The following is a 23,259-nucleotide window of genomic DNA, read 5'->3' as shown; positions in this document are numbered from 1 at the left end:
AAAGAGTGTAATTAGAACTCCTATTCCCCCCCCACGTAGGGAGAATCACCAAATAACTAAGTTGCTTTGTGACTGAAAAGGCTGTAATTAGGTCAAAATAGTCAATTTAATGTGTGCGATCGGGCAGAGCCCAAAATGGTGACCGCGACGATCTAATGAGAGATAAAACAAGCTGAGAGAAAAGATCCTCTTCTGCAAGTAATCTGGTAATAAGTTCTTTTAGTCAAACAGTTCACCTGTGGGTTTTTTGGGTAATTTACAGCTGACAATCAACAGTAACAAGGAAGTACTTGAGTAATGTGAGGATCGAGCCTTCTAGAGGCTCAAAATGGCCCCCACAGGTTGTTTGAATTGGTAATGAACCCAGGAAGGTGAATTCAGAGTTTTCAGCCGAAAACTAATAGTTTAAAGCTTCGCATTCACAGCGAAGATCCTGGGAGGGGGTGAGGAGGGGTGGATTGTAATGAGGAGGCAGCTGTCTGTAATGAGCTGTCTGCCTCTGAAAAACTCAACGGAGAAGGGAATTGATTAAAGAGAGAAGAAATGGTGCAGCACTGAGCCCAGAGCTGAACCAATTCCTCCCCCCCAAGAAGGAAAAAAAAGGCTAGAGAATCCACAAATGGCAATAACTACCTTTCTGAATCTAAATTGGGAGCCAAATTCTCACGTCTCTTCAGGGCTGAGACCAAACGAAACTGGGGCATGGTCAGACCCTGCAGAGGCGTGGCAACTTTGATTGTTTGGTCTGATTGGGCTAGAAGACTAAATCAACCCATCTGTGGATTCTACACTCCTTTACATGCTGGAGAACATCCAGATTCAGCCAGAGTTTCCATACAGCATTAACCTTGCGAACTCTCAAGCTTCCTCCTTCCATTATATATTCAAGATGGACAATATTTAATATTTATTTGCTACGTATATATACATATGTTGTTCATAGTATGTTTAGGTGTGTGTCATGTATGTGTTTCACTTTGAGAGCGGGCAACTAAATTTCATTCTTGATATGTGCCATCGTGCCCACAGTATAAAAATGACAATAAAGGTTATCTTATCTTTAAAAACTGATTAATATCACTCTAATTTATATACCCAAATCCTAACTTTGATCATATCTGAATTTTAGCAATTCTAACCAAAAAAAATGACCCTTGTAGACTGAAAAAAGAGACAGTGCTTAAATGACTTTTTATGCTATTTGCTTCTCAATGCCTTATGTTTACTACATACTCTGTGTGATAATTTCAGTAAGGCTGCAAAGTGGCTTACCATTCCCTAAAATATATAAAATAATATGTGTTGCTTATCTGTCTTTATATACAATCGTAACAATTCTTTACATTAAACAGCATTTCAAACACAAAAACCAGCTACTTCTACTTTTAGAGACTCAGCAACAATCTGTCAAGTCTGGTCTTGTTTGTCATATTATGGATACTTTGAGAATCAGAGCTTGAAGCATTCTTACTATGACTGTGTTTGTTGCTGAAAAAGAAAGGCAAATCCTTGTCAGCTGATTTCTAAATCTCAGCATGTTACTGAAAATATTTTTTCATATCACTCTCAGTCTGAGGGATGTGTCCATTAGTTGTTGTTGTTGTTAATTGCGAAGTCGTGTCCGACCCATCGCGACCCCATGGACAACATTCCTCCAGGTCTTCCTGTCCTCTACCATCTTCTGGAGTCCATTTAAATTCACACCTACTGCTTCAGTGACTCCATCCAGCCATCTCATTCTCTGTCGTCCCCTTCTTCTATTGCCCTCAATCTTTCCCTCAATTGCCCTCAATCTGTCCATTAGTATCTAGTAGTTATTCTCTAGGAATACTCGGGCAAAGTATATCTAAAGGGAAAATGCCTATGACCTATCATCTGTGTTGTTTTAGGATTTATGATGGGGATCGGGAGGGGAAAGAAACCAGAAAATCCTGATGTTGGCAGGATAGTCATATCAAACAAGTTATGCTACTGCTGAGGACAAGGAATTTCTCATACAAAATTAAAAATTATATTTGGCTACTTAGCACAACATTAGTAATCCAGAAAGAGACTAGGTACTAAAATAACAATAAGGCCAAGGCAAGATTTTGCTCACAGTGGTTTACATAAAATTTAAACCTAGAAAAAGAGCCAGTTTGGTGTAGTTAATATATTGGTCTAGAAACCAGGCAACAGTGAGTTCTAGCTTTTCTCAAGGCATGGAAATCCACTGTGTAACTTTCAGTCACTCTCTTAGCCGAATCCAACTCATAGGGTTGTTGTTGGGAAAATAGAAAAAGAGAGAATATGGTTTCAGTTGTAAAAATAAAAGCAGAATATAAATCTAATAAATGAGGGAACCATGTTTTTACTTACCTATAGTGTCTGGAAGGTCCAAAAGTTCATTGTGCTGTAGATCAAGTTTGGTGATCTGTGTGCAATTGCCAATCTCCTTTGGAAGATGTTCAAGCTGATTGTGGGCTACATCCAGGGTTATGAGGTTACACAACTCACCTGACAATGAACAAAGTCACATAATTTGACATTTTATCATAAAACAGGATGGAAGTTTTTTTCAATATTTAAATAAATAAATATAAGCATTTAATATTGTCATTTCATCTGACGGATTACAAAGGATTATGGCTAAGATTAAGAAAACACAAATATAAAGACACACATATCAAGTAATACCACTTTTTAACATTCTTGAATGTTATTACTTGCTTTTTACATCCCACTCTATTGTATTTTTTCTTGCTCATTTTTATTAGAATTAAATAAATAAAATAACATAATTAGGAATTACTAGAATTTATTTTTAAAAATCCAATGCAACATGTCGTTGTTTGAACCTAAATACTTCAACTAAGTTTTAAAACTCTGTACTACAGAAAAATTTTGTAGGAAAAGAGATGTATTTGTGTCCTGGAGTTCCAAGATACATCTCCATAATTTCATAAATTCTTGTAATAATGAGTAAGCTGTAAACAAAAATACTGTATTATCATTTCTATAAAATAATTTGTGGTAAAGGGAAATACTGGGTTACATAAATGCTGCCATTTGTGCAACTTATATTCCACTTCTAAATATATAATTTTAAAAATTAAAGTAATTCACATTAACAGCCTAACAAAACCGATAGGTACTGCCTTATTTTATGTTAAGTATTATTATTGTATTTTATTTTATTATGTAATTTTTATCATTTAGGATTTTAAAAAGAACAACTAAACAATAGTATTTGAAAAAGAAGCATCTTCCAGTATTCTTTTCTTCTGCAGGAACGCTTGAAAAATTCAGTTCCAAAAATGTATTCTTTTTTTTTTTTTTTTTTTTTTTTTATTGAAAATTTTTACATTTTACAAAAACAAATCCCCTTCCCATACCCCCCCCTACCTCACCCCCCCCCCCTTATTATGTAAATTAAAAAAAAAAAAAAACTTAAAACACTTTTAAAACCTAAACAAATTTAAATACAATCATCATTCTATATAAGCTCCCTCCAAAAACACAAATTTAAACATTACTTTCTTTGAATATCTATAGCTATAATATAAAATCTAATTTCTCCCTCTTTCTTTATCCTAAAACGAAAAAATAAACATACAAATCTTTGTTATACCATTAAAGCTAAATACTCTTAAAGAACTTAAAGTAAGTACATATTTCCTTCAATCTTCATAATCTTCTCTCCTATCCAAAAAAAGAAAAAAAAAAAAAAACAAAAAAGGAACGCTATTGAACAAAATTCAGTTCCAAAAATAGAAATTCTTTTAATTTAATCCCTTTTTTTTTTTTTTAAAATTTTTATATTAAAGGTTCAAAACTTAAAACAAAAGTTAAAAACACATTAAACATTTCAATCTTCACCAAACTAATTCCATCCGTAATAAACTACATCCTTATCAATCTCAATTATATTAGTATTATTAATTATTCACATTCCAGTTTTTTCCATTCTCCATTATTCCATTCTTCCATTTCCCTTCTCCATTCTTGTATCAAACTCAAAGAAATGCTGCAAGTTCTGCCTTAGGAGACTGCTCCAAAATTCCTGAATCTCCCATCGACTCCGAAGCCAATCAGGGTTCCTTAAATTCCTCCTTGTATTGATATTTACAATTGTAAGTTGTACAAGTTATCCTCTATTGTTGATGCCCCTCAGACTGAGATTTCCCAGTTTCCATTTCAGGCAACAATTCCACCCTTAAAGATTGCTCCAAAGACTTTGTAGGTCTAACATCTCCCAGAGATTCAGAAACCACTAAATATGAAACTTCCTTAACCTTCTTCTGTTGCTGCTTTTCTTTGGGATTATATACTGCACAAGTTGTCTTCTGCTCCTCAACCTGGACTTGTTGAGGCCTCTCACACAAAGATTCTCCAGTTTTCATAAATATAGGCTCTTCAAACTGTGATTCTACATTCTTTTCTTCCAAAGCTTTAAACTTAATTGATGGCGATGCACATACCCCCAGGACCGAAGTATAAAAATCTTTTGCTTGAGAAACAGTATTAAGTCTATAACATGTCCCCAGGTAATTCACCACCATTCCAATCGGAACATCCCATCTGAATGAAATTTTTCTCTTTTTAAGTTCATTTGCTAAAAAAGCAAACTCCTTTCTTCTTCTTAAAATTTTAGATGGGATCTCTTTAAAAATTATAACATCTTGTGAAGCAATTTGAAATCTCTTCTTATAATAGGCTTGCACAATTTCATTGCGTAAAGATCTTTTACCAAAGTAAATTACCACATCTCTTGGCAGATTCTTCTGTGCTGCCACCACAGAGTTAACCCTAAATAATTTTTCAATTTCATTAAGTATTCCCTCTTTTTCTTTATTCAAAATCAATGCAAAGTCCTTTGCAACCATCTCCTTCAGATCTCCTTGCAAAGACTCTCCCAGGCCTCTAATTCTTAAGGCATATTCCATTTGTCCATATTGAAGCATAAGAATCTCATTTTCCATTTCTTTTTCCATACTTTCAATTTTCCCCTCCATTATGTCCACTTTTTCAGCTACCTCTTCCACATGGGAGTTCACCTTTTCAAGAACAGAAGCAACACCTTCTAAAGCCAAAACAAAATCTTGTCTCAAGATCTTATTGTTTTCCTCTAAAATCTTTTTCATTTCTGCCCTAATTTGAATTATAACATCTCCCATCATGTCTTGCAAGTCCTTCATAGTTATTAGCTGACCCCCAGAAGAGGGTGAAACTGTTGATTTAGAAACTGTAGAAATCCCTGGACGCTTTGGAGCCATCTTAAAGAAAAACCTTTAGTCCTTCTTAAGCAATTATAAAAATTCCTTCAAAAATATAACTCCCTCCAAAGAAGGTCATTATAATAAAAAGAAAAAAGGGAAAAAAAGGAAGAGAAAAAGAATTAAAAAAAAGTTTTACTCCTTCTTAAAAATTACAAAAAATTAAACAGAAAAAAAGTCCTTCAAAAAAGGGTCATTACAATAAAAAAAAAAAGGGAGTTCAAAGGAAAAAAAAGGGAGAAGGGGAAAAAAAAAATAATTAAATAAAAAAAGTCCGTTCCAAAAAAAATACTTAGAGATACCAAAAACAACCATTCCAATCATAAGGAAATAAAAAGAGAAAGGGAAAGGAAAGAAAGAAAAACACCAAAAAGCCTGCCGGTCAGCATTCTAACTTCCAGAAAAAAAAACACCGAGGAGTTTGCCGATCGCCATTTTACTTTCCCTTTCAACAAAGAAAAAAAATAAAAAGAGAGAATAAAAATAGAAACAAATCTTAAAACTTAAAATCCAAATAAGTCAAAGAAAGCAAAAACTAAATCCTCTACTCAGCTCTGTCCATTTAAAAAAAAAAAAACTCACCAGTTCTCTTTAAGCACGGAGGTGTTTGCGGCGGCTCGTTTTGTCCCTGAGGACAAAAACAGCTGGGAAGCGGAGACAAGTCTGAACTCCGTGGGAGCACTCCTTTCACCCCCCCAAAAAAAAAAACTTGGGGGGTGCGAAAGAGGCTCTACCACTATTCAGACACTCTCTACCCCCCCCCTTTGCCCGGGAGGGGGATTTTGAACCGCTGAACAGCTGATATCTGCTGTTCATAGCGGTTCTTACACTTACCCAGGAGGACGGCTACAAAGTAGCCGCCATCACGCACGCAAAATCCACCGGAAGTCCAAAAATGTATTCTTAAAAAAGATGTCCAGCCAAAAGAGTTCAAGCAAGTTACATAATTAGAAATTATGCAGACTAACTTATAGTCAGCTATACTGAGCATCAATAAAATAAACAGACAGAAGCCTGGTGTCAGCTATCAAGCAAGAAAATTAATAATCACTTGCCAATACCTGATAATTTAGCCTTTTTTAGAAAAATTGTTCTGCAGAAAACCAATAAGAATTGTACCTAGCAGGACAATTCAGCAATTAAGCTGGAATCCATCAGATGCCCAGGATAAGCCAAGTCAGGAATGAAAATAATGTGCAATTTGACACCTATGGCAAAGGACTAATTATACTGGTTCCTCATTTTCAGATCATGCACCATCTGTTCCAAAGTGAACACTAAGTCTAATGAATGATCCGCCCATGAATCAAAGCTGAGTGAAAGCTGAGATAGAAAGATCATGGAAAGTGAACTCTGGAATCTGAAATCTCTTTCATGTCACTAGCAGCTAGCTCTTATTTTCCCTCAATTTACTTTCTCCTTTTTCTTTTCTCGTGGTGCCCATTTTCTCATATCCACCCTTCACAAATACACTTTTCAGACAGATTTTCTTCTTGCAACAATTTATTTGATGGAAAGTAATTCAAAACATCATAAACAATATACAAAATAGCTAACAGTCTTGGCTTGACTGTTAACTTGGTCTGTTTTTCTTATTTTTTTTTTAATTTTTAAGTAGATTGACCTTTAATGTCCCTTATATCATGATAAAACCTGCACTAAATCATATAGTGAAAATAAAGACTGTTTCACAAGGCTATAGAAGCAAAAGAAGTGAACAGAAACTTGAAATAGAAAGAAAACCATTAGGAATTACGCCAAGTACATTAGTTTCACAACGACTGGAAAAAACAGAAACATTTTTTTGCATTTTACATACTAGGCTTACAGACTAGCATAGTGATGGTGAACCCAGTCTGTGGCTGTAGCAGCAGACCACGATCAAAACGGATCTCTTCCTTTTCCCTCTTCCTTCCTCTTGCCTTATTTTCTTGAGGAACCTCAGATCCTTACCTAAAGGGATCCCTTCTTTGCTTGCAGGGAAAAGGAGTCCGGGTGGTAGCCCCACCCCCAAGGGAAAATGCAGCGGGAATCCGCTTGTTCAAAATGGCGAATGGGAGGAAGCCACGCCTCCCAAAGATAGCCCGGGAAGCCATGCAGTTTAAACGATGGCGGATCTTTGAATTCAGTAGTAAGGGAGACTCCTTTGGTTTAAAGGAGCTGCGCCTCTCCTGTCCTAGTCAGGGCTGCTTTTCGCGCCGCTCAGCTGATCGATGCCGAGCAGCGCCGCAGTTTGCCGCTTCCCGCGCGGCTCAGCTGTTTCGCGCTGAGCGGCGCCTCAGTTCTGTCGGCCGAGCCGAGCCGGCCACTCAGCTGTTTGTCGGATCGGAGGGCGACGAACAACCCGGTGGGATCCCCGCGCCAAACAGCTGGTCGGCGGGCCGGATATCAACGAGCGATCCGGCCCCATTCCAAGCCTCCCCTGCTAGCCGCCCTGACGCCCCACTCACAACTCCGCCGATCCTGGCTGTGCCTTTTAAGTTCTATCAGCTGCCAGAGAGCTTTTCATTCAAATGGAAGGAAGAGGCTTCTTTCCCTTTTCTTTTGGGCTAAATTCCTATTGTTCTGAGAGCTGCTTCTCGCACGTCTACCAGGCTTCGAGACTGAGTTAAAACTGGGGTCACGCCCAAAGGAAGGGGTGTGGCCGAAGTTTTTACCCAGTCTGCCAGGCAGGAAGGCCGTCATAGAACCCATCCATTTGGACTCTACAGCCATCCTGCTGGAGAAAGATCATGGAAAGTGAACTCTGGAATCTGAAATCTCTTTCATGTCACTAGCAGCTAGCTCTTATTTTCCCTCAATTTACTTTCTCCTTTTTCTTTTCTCGTGGTGCCCATTTTCTCATATCCACCCTTCACAAATACACTTTTCAGACAGATTTTCTTCTTGCAACAATTTATTTGATGGAAAGTAATTCAAAACATCATAAACAATATACAAAATAGCTAACAGTCTTGGCTTGACTGTTAACTTGGTCTGTTTTTCTTATTTTTTTTTTAATTTTTAAGTAGATTGACCTTTAATGTCCCTTATATCATGATAAAACCTGCACTAAATCATATAGTGAAAATAAAGACTGTTTCACAAGGCTATAGAAGCAAAAGAAGTGAACAGAAACTTGAAATAGAAAGAAAACCATTAGGAATTACGCCAAGTACATTAGTTTCACAATGACTGGAAAAAACAGAAACATTTTTTTGCATTTTACATACTAGGCTTACAGACTAGCATAGTGATGGTGAACCTTTTAGAGACCGAGTGCCCAAACTGCAACCCAAAACCCACTTATGCATTGTTGAGTGCCGGGTAAGTGTGGCCCATTGGGTGGGTGTGGCCCATTGGGTGGGCATGGCTGCTGTGGTAACGGCAGGGACTAAAAAGTTCAATCAATTCCAACTTTGCAAGATCTTTTTTTTCCCGCGAGAAGTTGAAATTGACTGATTGAACCTTTTTTTTTTTTTTTTTTTGCACACAGCTGCAGAGGCCTAAAGCAAAAAGGTTTTAAAAAACCCAACTGAAGGTCTAGGACTGGGGTGACAGCGTGCATGCCCACAGAGAGGGCTCTGAGTGCCACCTCTGGCACCCATGCCATAGGTTCGCCACCCATGCCACTGGACTAGCAGAAATACTTTTACAGTCTCCAAGCTTTTAACACAGTATTCTTTGCCTCAAATGTATGAAGTATCAGTTATTATATTAATTTGCTGTTACTTGTAATAAAAAGAGCAAGGCCAGTAACACTTTATTATTCCTATGCTGTCATGTCTGTGTTCAGGAGGTAGCACATACATCGTTGGAACCCATGAGTCTGAACTGAAATATAATTTCCTTGGCATACTGGAAAACAAAACAATTTCCCTGTCCTTTGGGAAATATATAGGCTAATTAGGAATTCAACTTATGCTATCCTTTCTACAAGTTAACCTATATTTAACAATTTAGGCATATAAAATTAGATTGTTTTGCTGTACAACTTTAACTTTTGAACTGAGAAATTATGCAAGTTCAGAATCCTTTGAGGACATCTAGACATATACTGGATAATATTAAATAATACAACTAAGTAGTTTTATAATAATCAATTTCAGAAAAAATGCTTCTAGCAAAAAATTATTACAAGGTGTCTGCACTAGCCATATATATATATAAAAATACCCAAACTAAACCTGAAGCAATATTTCAAGTTATATAAATGCCTTGAATTTGGCCAGACATACACCTATAGTTCTTTTTTATTTTTTTGTGCTTAGTCTGTTACTATTATAGTGTTACCTGATCAGAGGCCGCCAAAGCCCAAGCCCTCCCAGCCCTGCCCCCCTTCGTCAAGCTCTGCCACTGTATTCTCTAGGGGTTGGTAAGGTATCTCTTCTAACCGGAGCTTAGGCAGAGTTAGGAAGTAGCAGGCTCTTGTCATCAAGAAGGGGCTTCCAGGAACAAAGATGACCACCCCCCCCCCAAGCTCCAACAGTCAATGCTGTGATGGTATCCAACTGGCCAAGGCTGTTGTAGCAGCAATAGTTAATGATTCCTCAATGACCGTTCAAGATCAAGTGGGGTGGAGGAAAACCCCGGCTCCAGGCAGTAGTAGAAACAAAAGCAGTCAGCATGCTATAGTAATGGCTTGCCCCCCCCCCCCCACAAAGTCTAAAACTTGTACAAGCAGCAGTAGTCACAATCCAAGTAGCCTCCAGGCTTCACAGCAACAGAAGCTACGACCAGTCTCTCCTCTTTTTCTGTTGATTCTTCTCAGCCAGGTCTCGGCATCAAAACCCTCCCCCCTTATCTTTATTGTTAAAAGTCCCTGGCTAACAGCCCCAGCCACTTCCTTTCCACACACTCTCTCTCACCTCCGTTTGAGATATCCTCTTTACAAAGGAGAGCAATAAAATTCCACTCCCTCTCTCTCTTTCTCTCTCCCCCTCCTCCACACGAAGGGGTTAGCTTAAAACCTCCAATCCCTCTTTACCTTCACCTGACGAACTCCAACAGCCACCCCTTCCCTTTCCTTCCTTCCCTTTTTCTATCCTTTCCCTTCATCCACCCCTGCCACACCCAAAACCAGCAGCAGCTGTCCCAATCTCTCCCTTCCCAGCCAAACTCCTGCAAACACTCTAAGACAGCCCCGCTACACTATCATTTATCATTTTTCTATCCCACTTTTCATTTTTGCTGCTTCAATGTAATAGAAAATTTCATACACAAATATGGAAAACATTAGATCTTAAAAGAGGGAAATTTTCTCCATTTTTACAATTTTTATTGTAATCTATTGTTCATTTTAAACTATACAGAGAAGAGAAAATTATGCTATCTATGCTATCAAATATGTTAAGAAGTACAGTAAGTTAGATAAGAAATCTTATTTTCCCGATAGCAGCAGCAAAATGACAAATCTCAAGATTTGTAACTCATCTCACATACAGTTGGCTCGTACAGTTAAGATATGTTACAGTTTCTAAGAATGGTTTCTTTCATTCTGAGCCAAATATTCTACCTCTATGAAATATTTCTCTTCTCCTCCTTCCTAGATAGATTTCCTTAGTACATTGCAGTCTTTTCCCCAACTGTACCCTGCCTCGGCATATTTTTTTTCCCCTGGTGCTTCTAAACATTTCACGATTTTCACTCTACGCCCAAACACATTGTGCAAAGTTAAGATGGTATGACTAGAAATCATAGTTGCACTTTGAAACAAATCCATTGCAAGTATTTTTTTAATTGTAAACAGAGTAAGATAGGTCACCTGGGGGCTGAAGAACAGACTTATGTTTATGGGCATAGCATTGCTGACTTCAGAACTAATGAAATAATTATTTTCAAAAGGAACTTCATAGATGGCAATGAGACAAATCCCAAAAGTATCCCGGAGTTTTAATTCATGTCATTCAATTCTGAAGTAAACATCAGCTTCAATATCAAATTTTAAAAAATGAATATGTATCATGGGGGAATACAATGGCTCAGCGGTTAAAAACACTGAGCTTGTCAACTGGAAATCTGAGAGCCCAGGTTCAAGACTTGAGCACTGCACAACAAGGTGAGTTCCTGTTAATTCCCCAGCATCTGTTCAGCTAGCAGTTTGAAAGCATGTAAAAGCAAGTAGATAAATAGGTACCACTTTGGTGGGAAGGTAATAGCGTTCCGTGCACATCAGTGTTTAATAATGATGGCCACATGACCACAGAAATGTCTACGGACAATGCTGGTTCCCTTGGCCAAGAAACAGAGATGAGCACTGCCCCCTAGAGTCAGATATGACTGGGCAGGGGAAAGCCTTTATCTTTTTATGTATTATTTCAAGTGAAAAAAATCTATGAGACAGTGGTTAAAAATTACCATTCATTAAAAATGAAATTTTGAATATATGGTAAAAGCCGCTTAATACTTTTCTGTATTAACAGCAATAGCACTTAGACTTATATATCGCTCCACAGTGGTTTACAACACTCTCTGAGCGGTTTATATTGACAGTATATTGCCCCCAACAATCTAGGTCCTCATTTTACCAACCTCAGAAGGATGGAAGGTTGAGTCAACCTCAAGCCTCATTTCAACCACTGTGCCACCAAGGCTTAATTAATGTCAATATGTTTTAATTATTAGAAATTTTGCTTATTGATAGCAGACATACAATAATACCACTGTAGATGGAGATAAGCACTTCATACAGGATTTTAAGAAGTTCTTACCAATTTCTGCAGGGAGTTGTTTGATTTTGTTCTCCCGTATGCTTAGCATGGTGAGATTGGACAAGTTCTTGATATCCTTTTCCACTGAAGTGATACGATTAAAGCGCAGATAAAGTGTAGTAAGGGAAGTTAGCCTATACACCACAGGAGGAATCTCTCTCAATTTGTTATGCCGTAGATCAACCATGCGAAGCTGTTTCAAGTTACCAAGAGAGTCCGGAAGGCTGGTGAGTGAGTTCTCACTTAAGGCCAAAGTTTCCAGATTCACAAGACAGCCTACCTCAGCAGGTAGTGACTGTAACTTATTTCCATATAAATAAAGTTCCGTCAACTGGGTTAACTCTTTGATAGATGATGGGAGCAGATGTATAGACCTCTTAGCCAAGTCCAAACGTACTGAATTTTCTTCCCGGCATTTGTTTAACTCTTTGATCACCTCAGCATTACTGGACTTTTTACGGGCCCCTGGAGCTGGATTGGGCCGTTTTATTGTGTTGTCTACTGAAAAAGCCACGCCTGGCTGTGCACTACTGGAGTCCTTCTTCCCATCTTTGGTTTCCTTCCCTTTGGTCTTAGATTCTCTGTCTTTACTTTCTTTCCCAAATCCACCAGAGGCCTTGGCCTCTTTCTCCCTTTCTTTTGCTGAAGACACTTTGGGATCCTTCTCTTTACAATCTTTTTCTTTTCCAAGACTACTACTCATTGTTCCTCAGTTTAATTAATACCACTTGAAATCCAACTTGAATTTTAGTTAACAAAATCCAAAAGAGGAATAAAGATAATTCGTTCACTGTTGATATACAAGGAGGTTTAAAAAACAAAATGTGGTCTAGAAGTATGGCGGCATAGTAGTTATCTGCTACATGTTGGATCCAGATAGCTTCAATATCAGAAAACTTAGTTACTGGTGCTTAGACAACAAAAAAAAATCTTCATTAGAAGTTCTGTAATATAATAAGAGAAAAAAAGCAGACATTAATGCTTAGATAGGGCGTTGCTCTGCAAAAAAAAAAGGATATAAAATCACAGTTCATAACAATTTTTTCTTTAACTGTTTATAAGGAATGAAAGATTCATTATATTTCCCAAAACTGTATTAATATAAGTTAGAATTGCTATTTTAATTGCCTAAAAACTAAAAGATCTTAACATGAGTTATCAGCTAACAAGATATTTCAATGACGCTCCCCTGCCTTGCTCTAAACTGGTCTTACTTGACAGAATGCTCTAATATTCTGGAATGCAGCTGTACAACAGTCACTTTAAAAGCTGAAAATCTGGAAGAGTAATGCAGATTTGGGGGCACACAATAACTCTTGCAATTAAAAAAAGCATGAAAAATGTATAAAACTAAAAAAAAGATGTTATTTTAAATATGCTCTTGACAACTTAGCATTCCCTAATTCCACTTAGGTTTTATCCATTTGTGTGGGCTGGTTGCTGGCATGTTCGCGGCCCGGTACTGGTCATGGACTGGGGTTGGGGACCCCTACTCTAGAGTAGTGTTTCTCAACCTTTGCAATTTTAAGATCTGAGGACTTAAATTCCAAGAATTTCCCAGCAAGCAATGAGGAATATGTATTTTAAAGGTACCAAGGTTGAAAGACTCTGCTCTAGAAGGCTGGAGCACCTACATGAGTACAGGTAGTCTTCGACTTACAACAGTTCATTTAGTGACCATTCAAAGTTACAACAGCACTGAAAAAATGACTTAGGACTGTTTTTCACACTTATGACTGCTGCAGCATTCCCGTGGTTATGTGATCAAAATTCAGACACTTGGCAATTGGTTCATATTTATTATGATGTTTGCAATGTCCCAGAGTCATGTGATCAACTTTTACAACCTTCTGACAAGCAAAATCAATGGGAAACCAGATTCACTTAACAACCAGGTTACTAACTTAACAGTTGCATTGATTCACTTAACAACTGTGGCAAGAAAAGTCATAAAATGGAGCAAAACTCACTTAATGAATGTCTCACTTAGCACTATAAATTTTGGGCTCAATTGTAGTCATAAATCAAGGACTACCTGTATAGTATGAGTTATGTCCATCTCCAGATATATTGAAACAGAGGGACTCTTCCAAAACCAAGCAGAGATATTTTATAATGTTCACTCACAACTTCTAGTATTCAAAGTTACTATAAGACACAGAAAATTTTATTGTGAATTTCAGCTTAAAAGGAATCATAAATATCATTAAAAACTTGGATTATATGCCATCAATTTATTGTTAACTCTTAGCAAAAAAACATTTGCCACTTCTTCCAAAAAGATGCTAATAATAATATATATATATAAATATTTATCATTTATTTATTTCTGTTCCATAGGCCTGGACAAACTGCAATAAATTAAAAGAACAAAGTACTAAAAATCATATATAACTAATGAAAGACAACAGAAATCAGCTGCTGAATGCCTTCTGGAATTATATTCATCTAATTTTCAAAATGCCTGCAGAATGTGGACATTTCACACTTGCAGGTGGAGAATATTCCATAAAATAAATCTGCACTGATAAGCCTAACCTGGCCCTGTGAATCTTGTGAGGCTACTTTCAGAACATGCAGATAGACACTGCTGAAAACAGAATCTGAAGTAGACTTTTTAATTGATCCTGCAGAGTTTTTTTTCTTTCTCTTCAGTAACAACTTCTTTTGGAAATGTATCTACAAAGTGTATAATAATTATTGAGATTATCTAATTTGCTAGACCCAAGGTCAAATTAATTAGGACACATATGCAAAGATCTAGCTCTCTGGAAAGGTTCTAATGCTGAGAAAGATGTAACAAAAGTGAAAAAGAGGATGATCAGCTACATTCCATTCTATTAGCAATGAGTGCACACTTGAAAGAGCTGAAAGACGAGGTTAGGGAAGATCATCATGGGAGAAAATCTATCTGTATGGCACATAATCATCAATCAAACAGAAACTGGATGCGGAGTCTTCCATTGCATAATGATCATTCTGTTATTAGATCAGAAATAATACTTTCCTTTTTAAAAAAGAAAAAAGAAAGAAAAGAAATGGAAATGGGAATAGCATACAGAAGTTAAAAATGGAAAGAACAGAATATATTCCATTAGCCTTTTCTTAAAGATTATGGAATTACAAATGAATTATTTGCAAGAAAGCTTCTCCAAAAACTATACAGTCCAAAATTATTTTTAAAGAAATCTTAAGTACTTGAGATACACGTACTCAGACCTCTTTTAGTAAATATGAAAGTGAAGTGAGAAACGGATCAACCAACCCAAATGAATGAGTTACTGTCAGATGAAGACTACAATGTATGTATTGTATTATATTGTAAATATATTTTTATTGGGCTATAAATTTTCATGGTTTGTTTTATGAAATCTAGATACTGCACAAAAATTAAAAGTGTACTCTACTAAGCAAAGCATTTCTTGTTGAAAATATTTTAACTCAAATACAACTTCAGCCAATAATGTATCTGAAAGAGACGTGGCAGGAGAACAACAATTATTTTCTATTATTTCAAATCACAAGTAAGGATATGGTTCTTATATATATGATAAATAGAACTGGATATAATATTTAGTAGATCTACACCCAAGCAATGGAAAACAGAAGATAGAAAAACAGATTATCTATGTGAGTATCCGTCTCTGAAAGAGGTTCCTTTGGAGCTACCAAAGAGTTGCTTCAGATTATCATAGTCTTGTATTCATCTCAATGCTTTGTTGGGATGCATGCCACTGTAAGCACATCATCCTTCTCCTACAGTATAAGAAACGCCCATCAGAAGTGCAATTCAACTTGCAGATTTGACTTTATTTTTAAAATACAAAGACACAAATAAAGAGATACAAACCAGTATTTCTAGAAAACAAAACCATATTACTAACAGACATATTTAGGCAATAAAATGTAACATACCCATAGCACATCCAGTGTTTTTAACTAAAAAATGCAAGATTTTTCCTGGTATCTTTTTTCTTAGAATACAACAAGTTATTTTTCATCTTCAATAAGCTGGTCAGGTCACTAAATTAAATTATGCCACACAAGATACTACAGTCCAAATTCTGTTTTTGAATTTGCAATTCCAAACTTAAGCTTAATACAAGCAGTTATGTCTTTGGGTTTTAGTGAATGTGTCCTAGACAGAACTGTTTAGTCTGGGTCCTAAAAAAAATATTTCCACTTTAGACTTAGGAAGTACTCTGTGAAGTATTCAGAGTACAATCCTTTTATTCTACATTACCTCGTTTCTAGCAATTGGAAACAGTTTGTACACCATCCCATGTGGTTTGTCAGCATGTACCATTTTGAGTTCTTTTATCACAGTTGTCATGGTAATCTGTGCTGTATTACAATTTTGCATAATCTGTTAAATCTTGAAAGCCATAAATTGCTATGAGTGATGGTCTTATCTACCATCTGATAACACCCACATTACAAAAATGCTAGCACTAGTGACATATTTGTTGATGGAAGGGAGTACATGAAAAAGTTGACTGGAAGCCAAGATGCACCAATTTGAGTTTTTTAAAGCAGACACACATTCAAGAATATGATTAGCAAAATGAAAAACTGACTCACACAAAGAGATTTCTTCCTTAACATGCATTTCTAGATTTCTGGATACAACAAAATTGATTTCATTTTTTCTCTTTATTCTAAGGATATATATATATATATATAAGCCAAGCTAGATCAGAGCAAAGATGTATCCAGCACAATATTCTTTACTTAATTATCACCCAGATATCTACATTAAGCCCACAAAATAAAAATGAATATCACAATGAACTCTTGCTTTCTTTTCTAACAATAGTTTGCAAAATGTTACACGAAACACTTGCAAGTCAGGCTTCCAAGTGATCTTTAAAGGCATCCCCATGTGGATTGTGTTGCAATAATCCAGGTGGCTGATAATAAAGGCATGAGTCATTGTAACAAAGTTGTCTCATCCCAGGTGGAGTTGTAATTGGCACTCTAGTTAAGGCAAAGGAAAAAGGCCCTCTGCCCACAGCTTCTGCCAACTGTTTCAAGAAAACTCTGGAATCATGGACTTCCTATTTCAGGGATAATGCTTACCTATTCAAAGATACCATTGGACCCACCAAGAAACCCTAAAATGGACAAACAATAAATCTTTATTGCTAGGACTGAATTTTAGCCTGTTCTCTCTAATCCACAATCTCAACATACAGGTATGAAACCAAGGCCAACAACACCATCACTTTGGCCCAGATTAATAATTTATCAAGTAGCAAACTGATGGAACCAAACCCTGAACTGCCAGGTAACCATTCCAATGGCTTCGTGTATATATTAAATAGGGGGAAATGAGGACTGCCTCCTCTTGCATCCAACAAGGAAGCAGCCTTCAAAGTCAGCCTCTCCTCTCTCCTACTCCCATTGATGGGAACTTTCTATTGAGGAAGGAGCAGAATCCCTGTGTTTTCAATCTCCAACTCCCCAACAAGTTGGTCTAAAAGGTTACCATGATCAATGCTTCTAAAGGTCACATTTTAGTATCTAAAAGAAACAGGACAGGTGCACTTCTCTCATCCAAGTCTACATAGGTTATCTACTGTGAAACCAAAGCTCTTTCTATCCCATGCCTGAACTCTGATAAAAGATCCAAATATTCCATTTCTTTCAGGATGTTCTATGATTGGCATCTCACCGCTTTCCGAACCCTTCCTAGAAAAGGAAGTTTGAAGACTAATGATAGTTGTATAAAGTTACTATGAGATGTTTTAGGAGTTGATAAAACACCATGAAGTATGTTTCAGTAAGTCATGACTCATTAGAAGAAAGTTGGTGAAATACCATTTCTTGAGCAGTAGCTATTTAGTTAGTGCAACAAATCAATAGTAATCCATTATCATGGATGCCAAAAGTGAAATGGAATGTTTCTGTCTTCAGACTTCCACAAAAATCACACAAGTCAGCACCTTACTGTGAAGCTCAGCAAATTCAGATTTATATCTTAGATGCATGGACATGCATAGTACTGTGTGCTGTAATCAATCACACTAACTGCCTTTCTAGCTGACTGGCTACTATTTGTCTGCTTCGGTGAAAAAATGCTTTTAAGGCATGTCAGATCTGCCCCTTCAGCAATGTAAAATTTCATAACTTTCATCACTCCACAAATTCTATCCATAACTGCTAAAGAATCTGAAAACGGATTGATTTTTATTTCAAGAAACAATGAATACCTTTCAGTTCAAATCTGAAAAAAAGACAGTATCCTTCTATTAGCATACATACAGCATCGTACCTAGACTGATACATCATTACCAGTTGTGTCTGTACATGTCTATGCAAAGAATACTCTTTTAAAAAGGATAAAAGTCATATAGAAAAATAAATTACTAGATTTTTGGCTCATAATCTGTAATAAAGGATTCATTTTACACACGCTATTCAATTTTTGCTATCATTAACCAACATAACTTATTATTTGGGGAGGGAAATAAAATTGTTAACTAAATTACAGGACAAATATTTTTTATAAAAATCAAAGGAATAACAACAAAACAAAACCACAAATTATAAAATCTGTATTCTTTCTAAATGTCTAGCAACTAATTGTGGTGAATAAATAGAAGTGTTAAAATGTTTATATACATCAGCAGTAAGGAGTGGACAGATGCGAAGGGAAAAAAGAGCCTATATCAATCATTAAGTATTACTTGAAAATGTGTATCTTTACAACACGGATATCCAGCCTGTGTTCTGCCTGCTAGTATTGCTCCATGTATGACATATACACATTGTTATATTAAGACAGTTATATTAAACACTGTGCAGAATTTAAAAACATGTAAGGAACATTAAGTTTAAAACAACAGAACAGATCACTGGTTGAATGCTTGGCCAAATCATAGAACAGACCTGGAAAACTTATCATTGTCATAGAAAGTCACAAGTATTTTTCCACTATTGTTGTAGAGACAATATTAATGTATAAGTGTTCAAATAATTTCTGGTACTATTATCAAGTTGAGAACTGTGTTTAAAAATACAAGCAATATACGAAGTGCTCTGAAATGATGCCAATCTAAAATTATTATATAAAGTAACAAACACAGTTAAAATAAAACTTAAAATAAAAACATATTCATTGAAAAGATGCATAACGTTAGCTACAAACAGACATGCACACTGCCAATTACTGTCATCTAGAATATAAATTTCATTTTTTTAAAACACAAGACTGCAACATACAAAAGTGCTATATTTGAATTTCTGACTGCATAATTTTGCTATCTAAAGATGCAAAGACCATAAGAAGAATCACAACTTTATAATAGGTATTGTAAATAAAAAGAGGGATGCCTAGCCAATTGTTCATAAATAAATAGTTCTTCCTTACAAAAATATTGTATATAATAAATTTTGAGTACAATTGAAGCAAGCATGTGTTTGCAGGCTTTTTACTATTTAATGAAATTTATTACTACATGAAGTGGTGAGAGTGAAAATGATTCAAATTCAGTTGCAATCTTATATTTGTTTTCCTGGATTAAAAAAAATGAAGATACATGAGAGGGGGCATTGTTGGTAAACAGGGAGCTATGGTAATGATATTTTGAAAAGTTGAATACTGAGTATTGTAATGGCAGATTTTAAAATGCCAACCAGCTTCAGTTGAAATATTTTATTTTACTTGCCATTTTCTATCTGGTGTTTATAAAATGATGTCTGGCATATATGGAAACCAAATAAGCAGACTTCAGAAGAGCCACAGATCTTAAGAACTAAATGACAAAGAGTTTAAATTCTGCACATTACAGAACTAAATAATTTTTTATTTATTTGTATTCTCCCTTTATTATTTTTACAAATAACTCAAGGCGTCAAACATATTCAATATACCTTCCTCCTATTTTCCCCACAACAAGCCTGTGAGATGCGTTGGGTTAAGACAGATTTTTAGCAGAAACAAAAAGGGTTTTTTAAAAGAACAGATGAAATAAATATTTAATAATGATTTTTAATTTCAAGTGCATCATTTTGAAATAAACGAAGTATTCACCTGGAAGTAAGAAAAACATGCATATGGAACCATTTTTGTTTCCAAACCTATTTAGCTGTATTTCTATACCTCAGTGAATCTAAGATTCTTCTCATATTTTAAAGGTAGGGTCATTGGGAAACAAACCCTTTAGTCTTTCAATATAAATACTAGGTTTGATTTGAATATCATTCTGCAATCAAAAGAACTCTGAAGGGATCTAGGAAATAATCTAACCTTTCTCAATCATTAATAATGGTTAAGCAATGAAAGGTGTAATAAATATGTTGTTGACAGGTGTCTATCCCGGTCTTGATTGCATGTTGCCTCCTGTGCTTTCACTTGTTCAAACAACTCTTATCCTAAGGATATCTCTCCCAGAGTTTAGTTGAAAATTAGTTTCCTGCAATTTCTTTTAAGATTCTTAGATCTTTTCCTTAATAAAGACTCCTTCATCCTTTATTGTGCATATTTCTCCTTGTATATATTTCTCTGCACAAATGCATACCTGTTGATTCCATCCAGCTTTGCGTCTTCTGATTTTTTTTTAAATGGAATCAAAAGCATTTATAACAATGTCTAACAGTAAAGGCTTAAGACAGAATAGTTACAACATTTGGTCCATTAATGAGCACTCAGTGAATACAGCTGCTCAATGGCACAGAATCAGTTTTCTTCAATCACGGTAAGTTCCCCCTATTTTTATTCTCTACAAGTCAACAGCATGTTGGAAATTAATTATGTAAAGGGGTCAGAATTCTGTCATCCATCTGTCCAAGATATACTGATGAGAGAACTACAAAGGGTTCACAAACTTTCTCTTATCATTATCTCTCTTAGAAATTTGAACAGAATGGGACCACTTTGGGGGGCAGCCACTAAAAGAAAGATCACATTCAAAAATGGACCAGATTCCGTTATCACTTTTGTTTTTATAATCAATCCAATATTTTTAAACTGTTCACTGCTCAAAGTCATTTGAATGTTAGCCTATAAATGTGACTTATAAATAAATAAACCCTATACAGAAAATAAGTACTAATTGTTCAAATGCAAGCATACAGGAGAGGCATTTGAGCAGAACCTGAGTATTACTGACTTCGCAAAGTTCCCCTACCAGTATAAGCTGCAAAAATGTATAAATGTTATATAGTTCTGATTTATCAAAATTTCCAAAAAGCCTGACGATACTATTTGAACACAAATATATGCCATTTGACAGAGAAGAACCCTATTTGTTATCTGAGAATATTCTGCATAGGACCTGGCAACCTTGGATCTATAACAATGAAGTCTTTAAAGAAATGTATATGTTCTAGACAATTTCTGGCATCATGTACTAACCATATAACTTTTTTTAAAAAAAATTCTCTATAAGATCATAACAGTGTAAATTTCCATCCTTTTAACTACATATTTTCTCACTGATCCATCTGCATGTTATATCCAAAATTCTTAGTCCACTTTATCAAACAATTTACCTGTTCCTCCTGTTTTAAATTTGGAGAAAAAATTATATATTTTAGCAATTCCATATTTATCATTGGTGCACAATCTTATTTTGCTCCCTATATCTTTTTTGTCCTCTTTGAATCTTTCTGATAACCATAAATGGGAAAATCATTGGCAATTATATCCTTCTGCTATTAGTTGTTCGTTTGATTTAATCTTGAATTCTCCTTGATGGTTTTCCAATAAGTTCTAGTATATCAATCATATGGAATTAAGCCACAAGTTAATAACTACAATATCAACACTGTCAGTAATAACCTCTGGTTTAAAAGATTTTAATAAAGGAATGATAGATGTAGAACAAATTTTATTTGACAAGAATGTAGAACTACAAATGACAAGCTAAGAAATGATTTCGAAAAGGATAACTTACTATTATCCTTATCCAAAACTGGCAAGGTTTTAAAAATTAAAAAGGGAAATACAAATGAAAAAACCATTTGTATTTGATAAACAAATGATCCGGAAAATGTTTTCTTACTGGATTTACAAGAGAGTCTTATTAAAGCCTTCAAGACATCTCTGTGATGGGATAAAGAACTAAAAAGACATCAAATACTACAACATTTTATTGAATTATAAACCAAGAGTGAAATATAAAGGAAGGACTGTAAGATTGATTTATTTGAAACAAATGTTTTATAGATTTGCTTATAAATAAGGAATGAGAAATGGGAGGAAGAAATATCTGTTTAATTGTATAGGGGTAAAGAAATGTTAAATTTATTTATACTTGTAATGAAAGGGGCGTTGTCTTACCTGAACGCCTTTTCTCAGCATGATGATGGAGAATCCACAAGTGCCTTAACCTTCCTGCTCAGATGAGACTAAGTCTAGAAAGTTGCCACGCCTCCTGCTGGGCTAGACTAACCCAGTTTTCGACCAAGGCGAAGCAACCGACAATAGTCTGACACGTTGGCTCCTCCTATCCCCGACACAGGACCAGACGGACCTTACAGGGTGAGTGTGGATTCTCCATCATCATGCTGAGAAAAGGCGTTCAGGTAAGACAACGCCCCTTCTCCAGCATAATGATTGGAGAATCCACGAGTGGGACATACCAAAGCTGCTCTGTCCCTACGGGGGGGGGCAACTAGTCTGAGCTTGTGTCCCACTGGATGATACCACTTGCTGCAATACCGTCCAGCCAAACGAAGCATCCAAAGAGGCAAACTTGTCCAACTTGTAATGCCTGACAAATGAGAAAGGGGAGGACCAAGTTGCCGCCTTGCAGATCTCTTCAATAGATGCCGGTGTCGACCAAGCCGCTGATGTAGCCGCACTGCGGGTGGAATGTGACACGTGTGCACAGGCGATACAAGCCTTGATCCATCTTCCTATGGTCGAGGAAGAGACTTTCTGGCCCATGGAAGAGGGCTGAAAGGAAACAAACAGTGCCTCGGACCTGCGGAAGGCAGAAGTCCATTTGATATAATGCCGCAGGGCCCTGCGCATGTCCAGCTTATGCCACTGCTGTTCTAGTCTATGAGATGGACGGAGGCAAAAATTGGGAAGTACTACTTCCTGTGCTCTATGAAACCAGGTATTCACCTTGGGGACAAATGATGGATCTAAATGAAGGACCACCCTGTCATTATGGAAGATACACAGGTCCCCTCTGACAGAGAGGGCTGCCAGCTCAGGAACGCGTCTGGCTGACGTTACGGCAATCAGGAAGGCTACCTTCATTGATAGGAGTCGTAGAGTGCAAGACTTAATGGGTTCAAATGGTGGTGAAGTTAGAGCCTGTAGAACCTGTGACAGGTCCCAAGAGGGGTATTGACGTATC

General features: G+C 36.4%; 1 protein-coding gene across 4 annotated transcripts in view; it reads right to left on the bottom strand.

Moving 5' to 3' along the window:
* SHOC2 (SHOC2 leucine rich repeat scaffold protein) overlaps positions 1-23,259 on the bottom strand; it is a 77,321-nt gene that overhangs the window by 22,356 nt on the left and 31,706 nt on the right. For 3 of the 4 annotated variants that reach the window (XM_039354527.1, XM_039354524.1, XM_039354528.1), the window contains exons 2-3: positions 11,945-12,888; positions 2,359-2,496 (exon numbers count right to left, since the gene is read on the bottom strand). In XM_039354527.1, coding sequence (XP_039210461.1) covers positions 2,359-2,496; positions 11,945-12,647 — 841 coding nt within the window. In that variant the 5' untranslated portion in view covers positions 12,648-12,888. Of the gene's footprint in view, positions 1-2,358; positions 2,497-11,944; positions 12,889-13,979; positions 14,093-23,259 lie in introns of all 4 variants that reach the window. The other variant, XM_039354526.1, reaches the window with a different exon arrangement.

Source organism: Crotalus tigris, unplaced genomic scaffold (genome assembly GCF_016545835.1).
Source record: "Crotalus tigris isolate CLP2741 ecotype Arizona unplaced genomic scaffold, ASM1654583v1 scf7180000018556.678853, whole genome shotgun sequence".
Taxonomy (NCBI): domain Eukaryota; kingdom Metazoa; phylum Chordata; class Lepidosauria; order Squamata; family Viperidae; genus Crotalus; species Crotalus tigris.
This window is presented reverse-complemented; position numbering and strand designations above follow the sequence as displayed.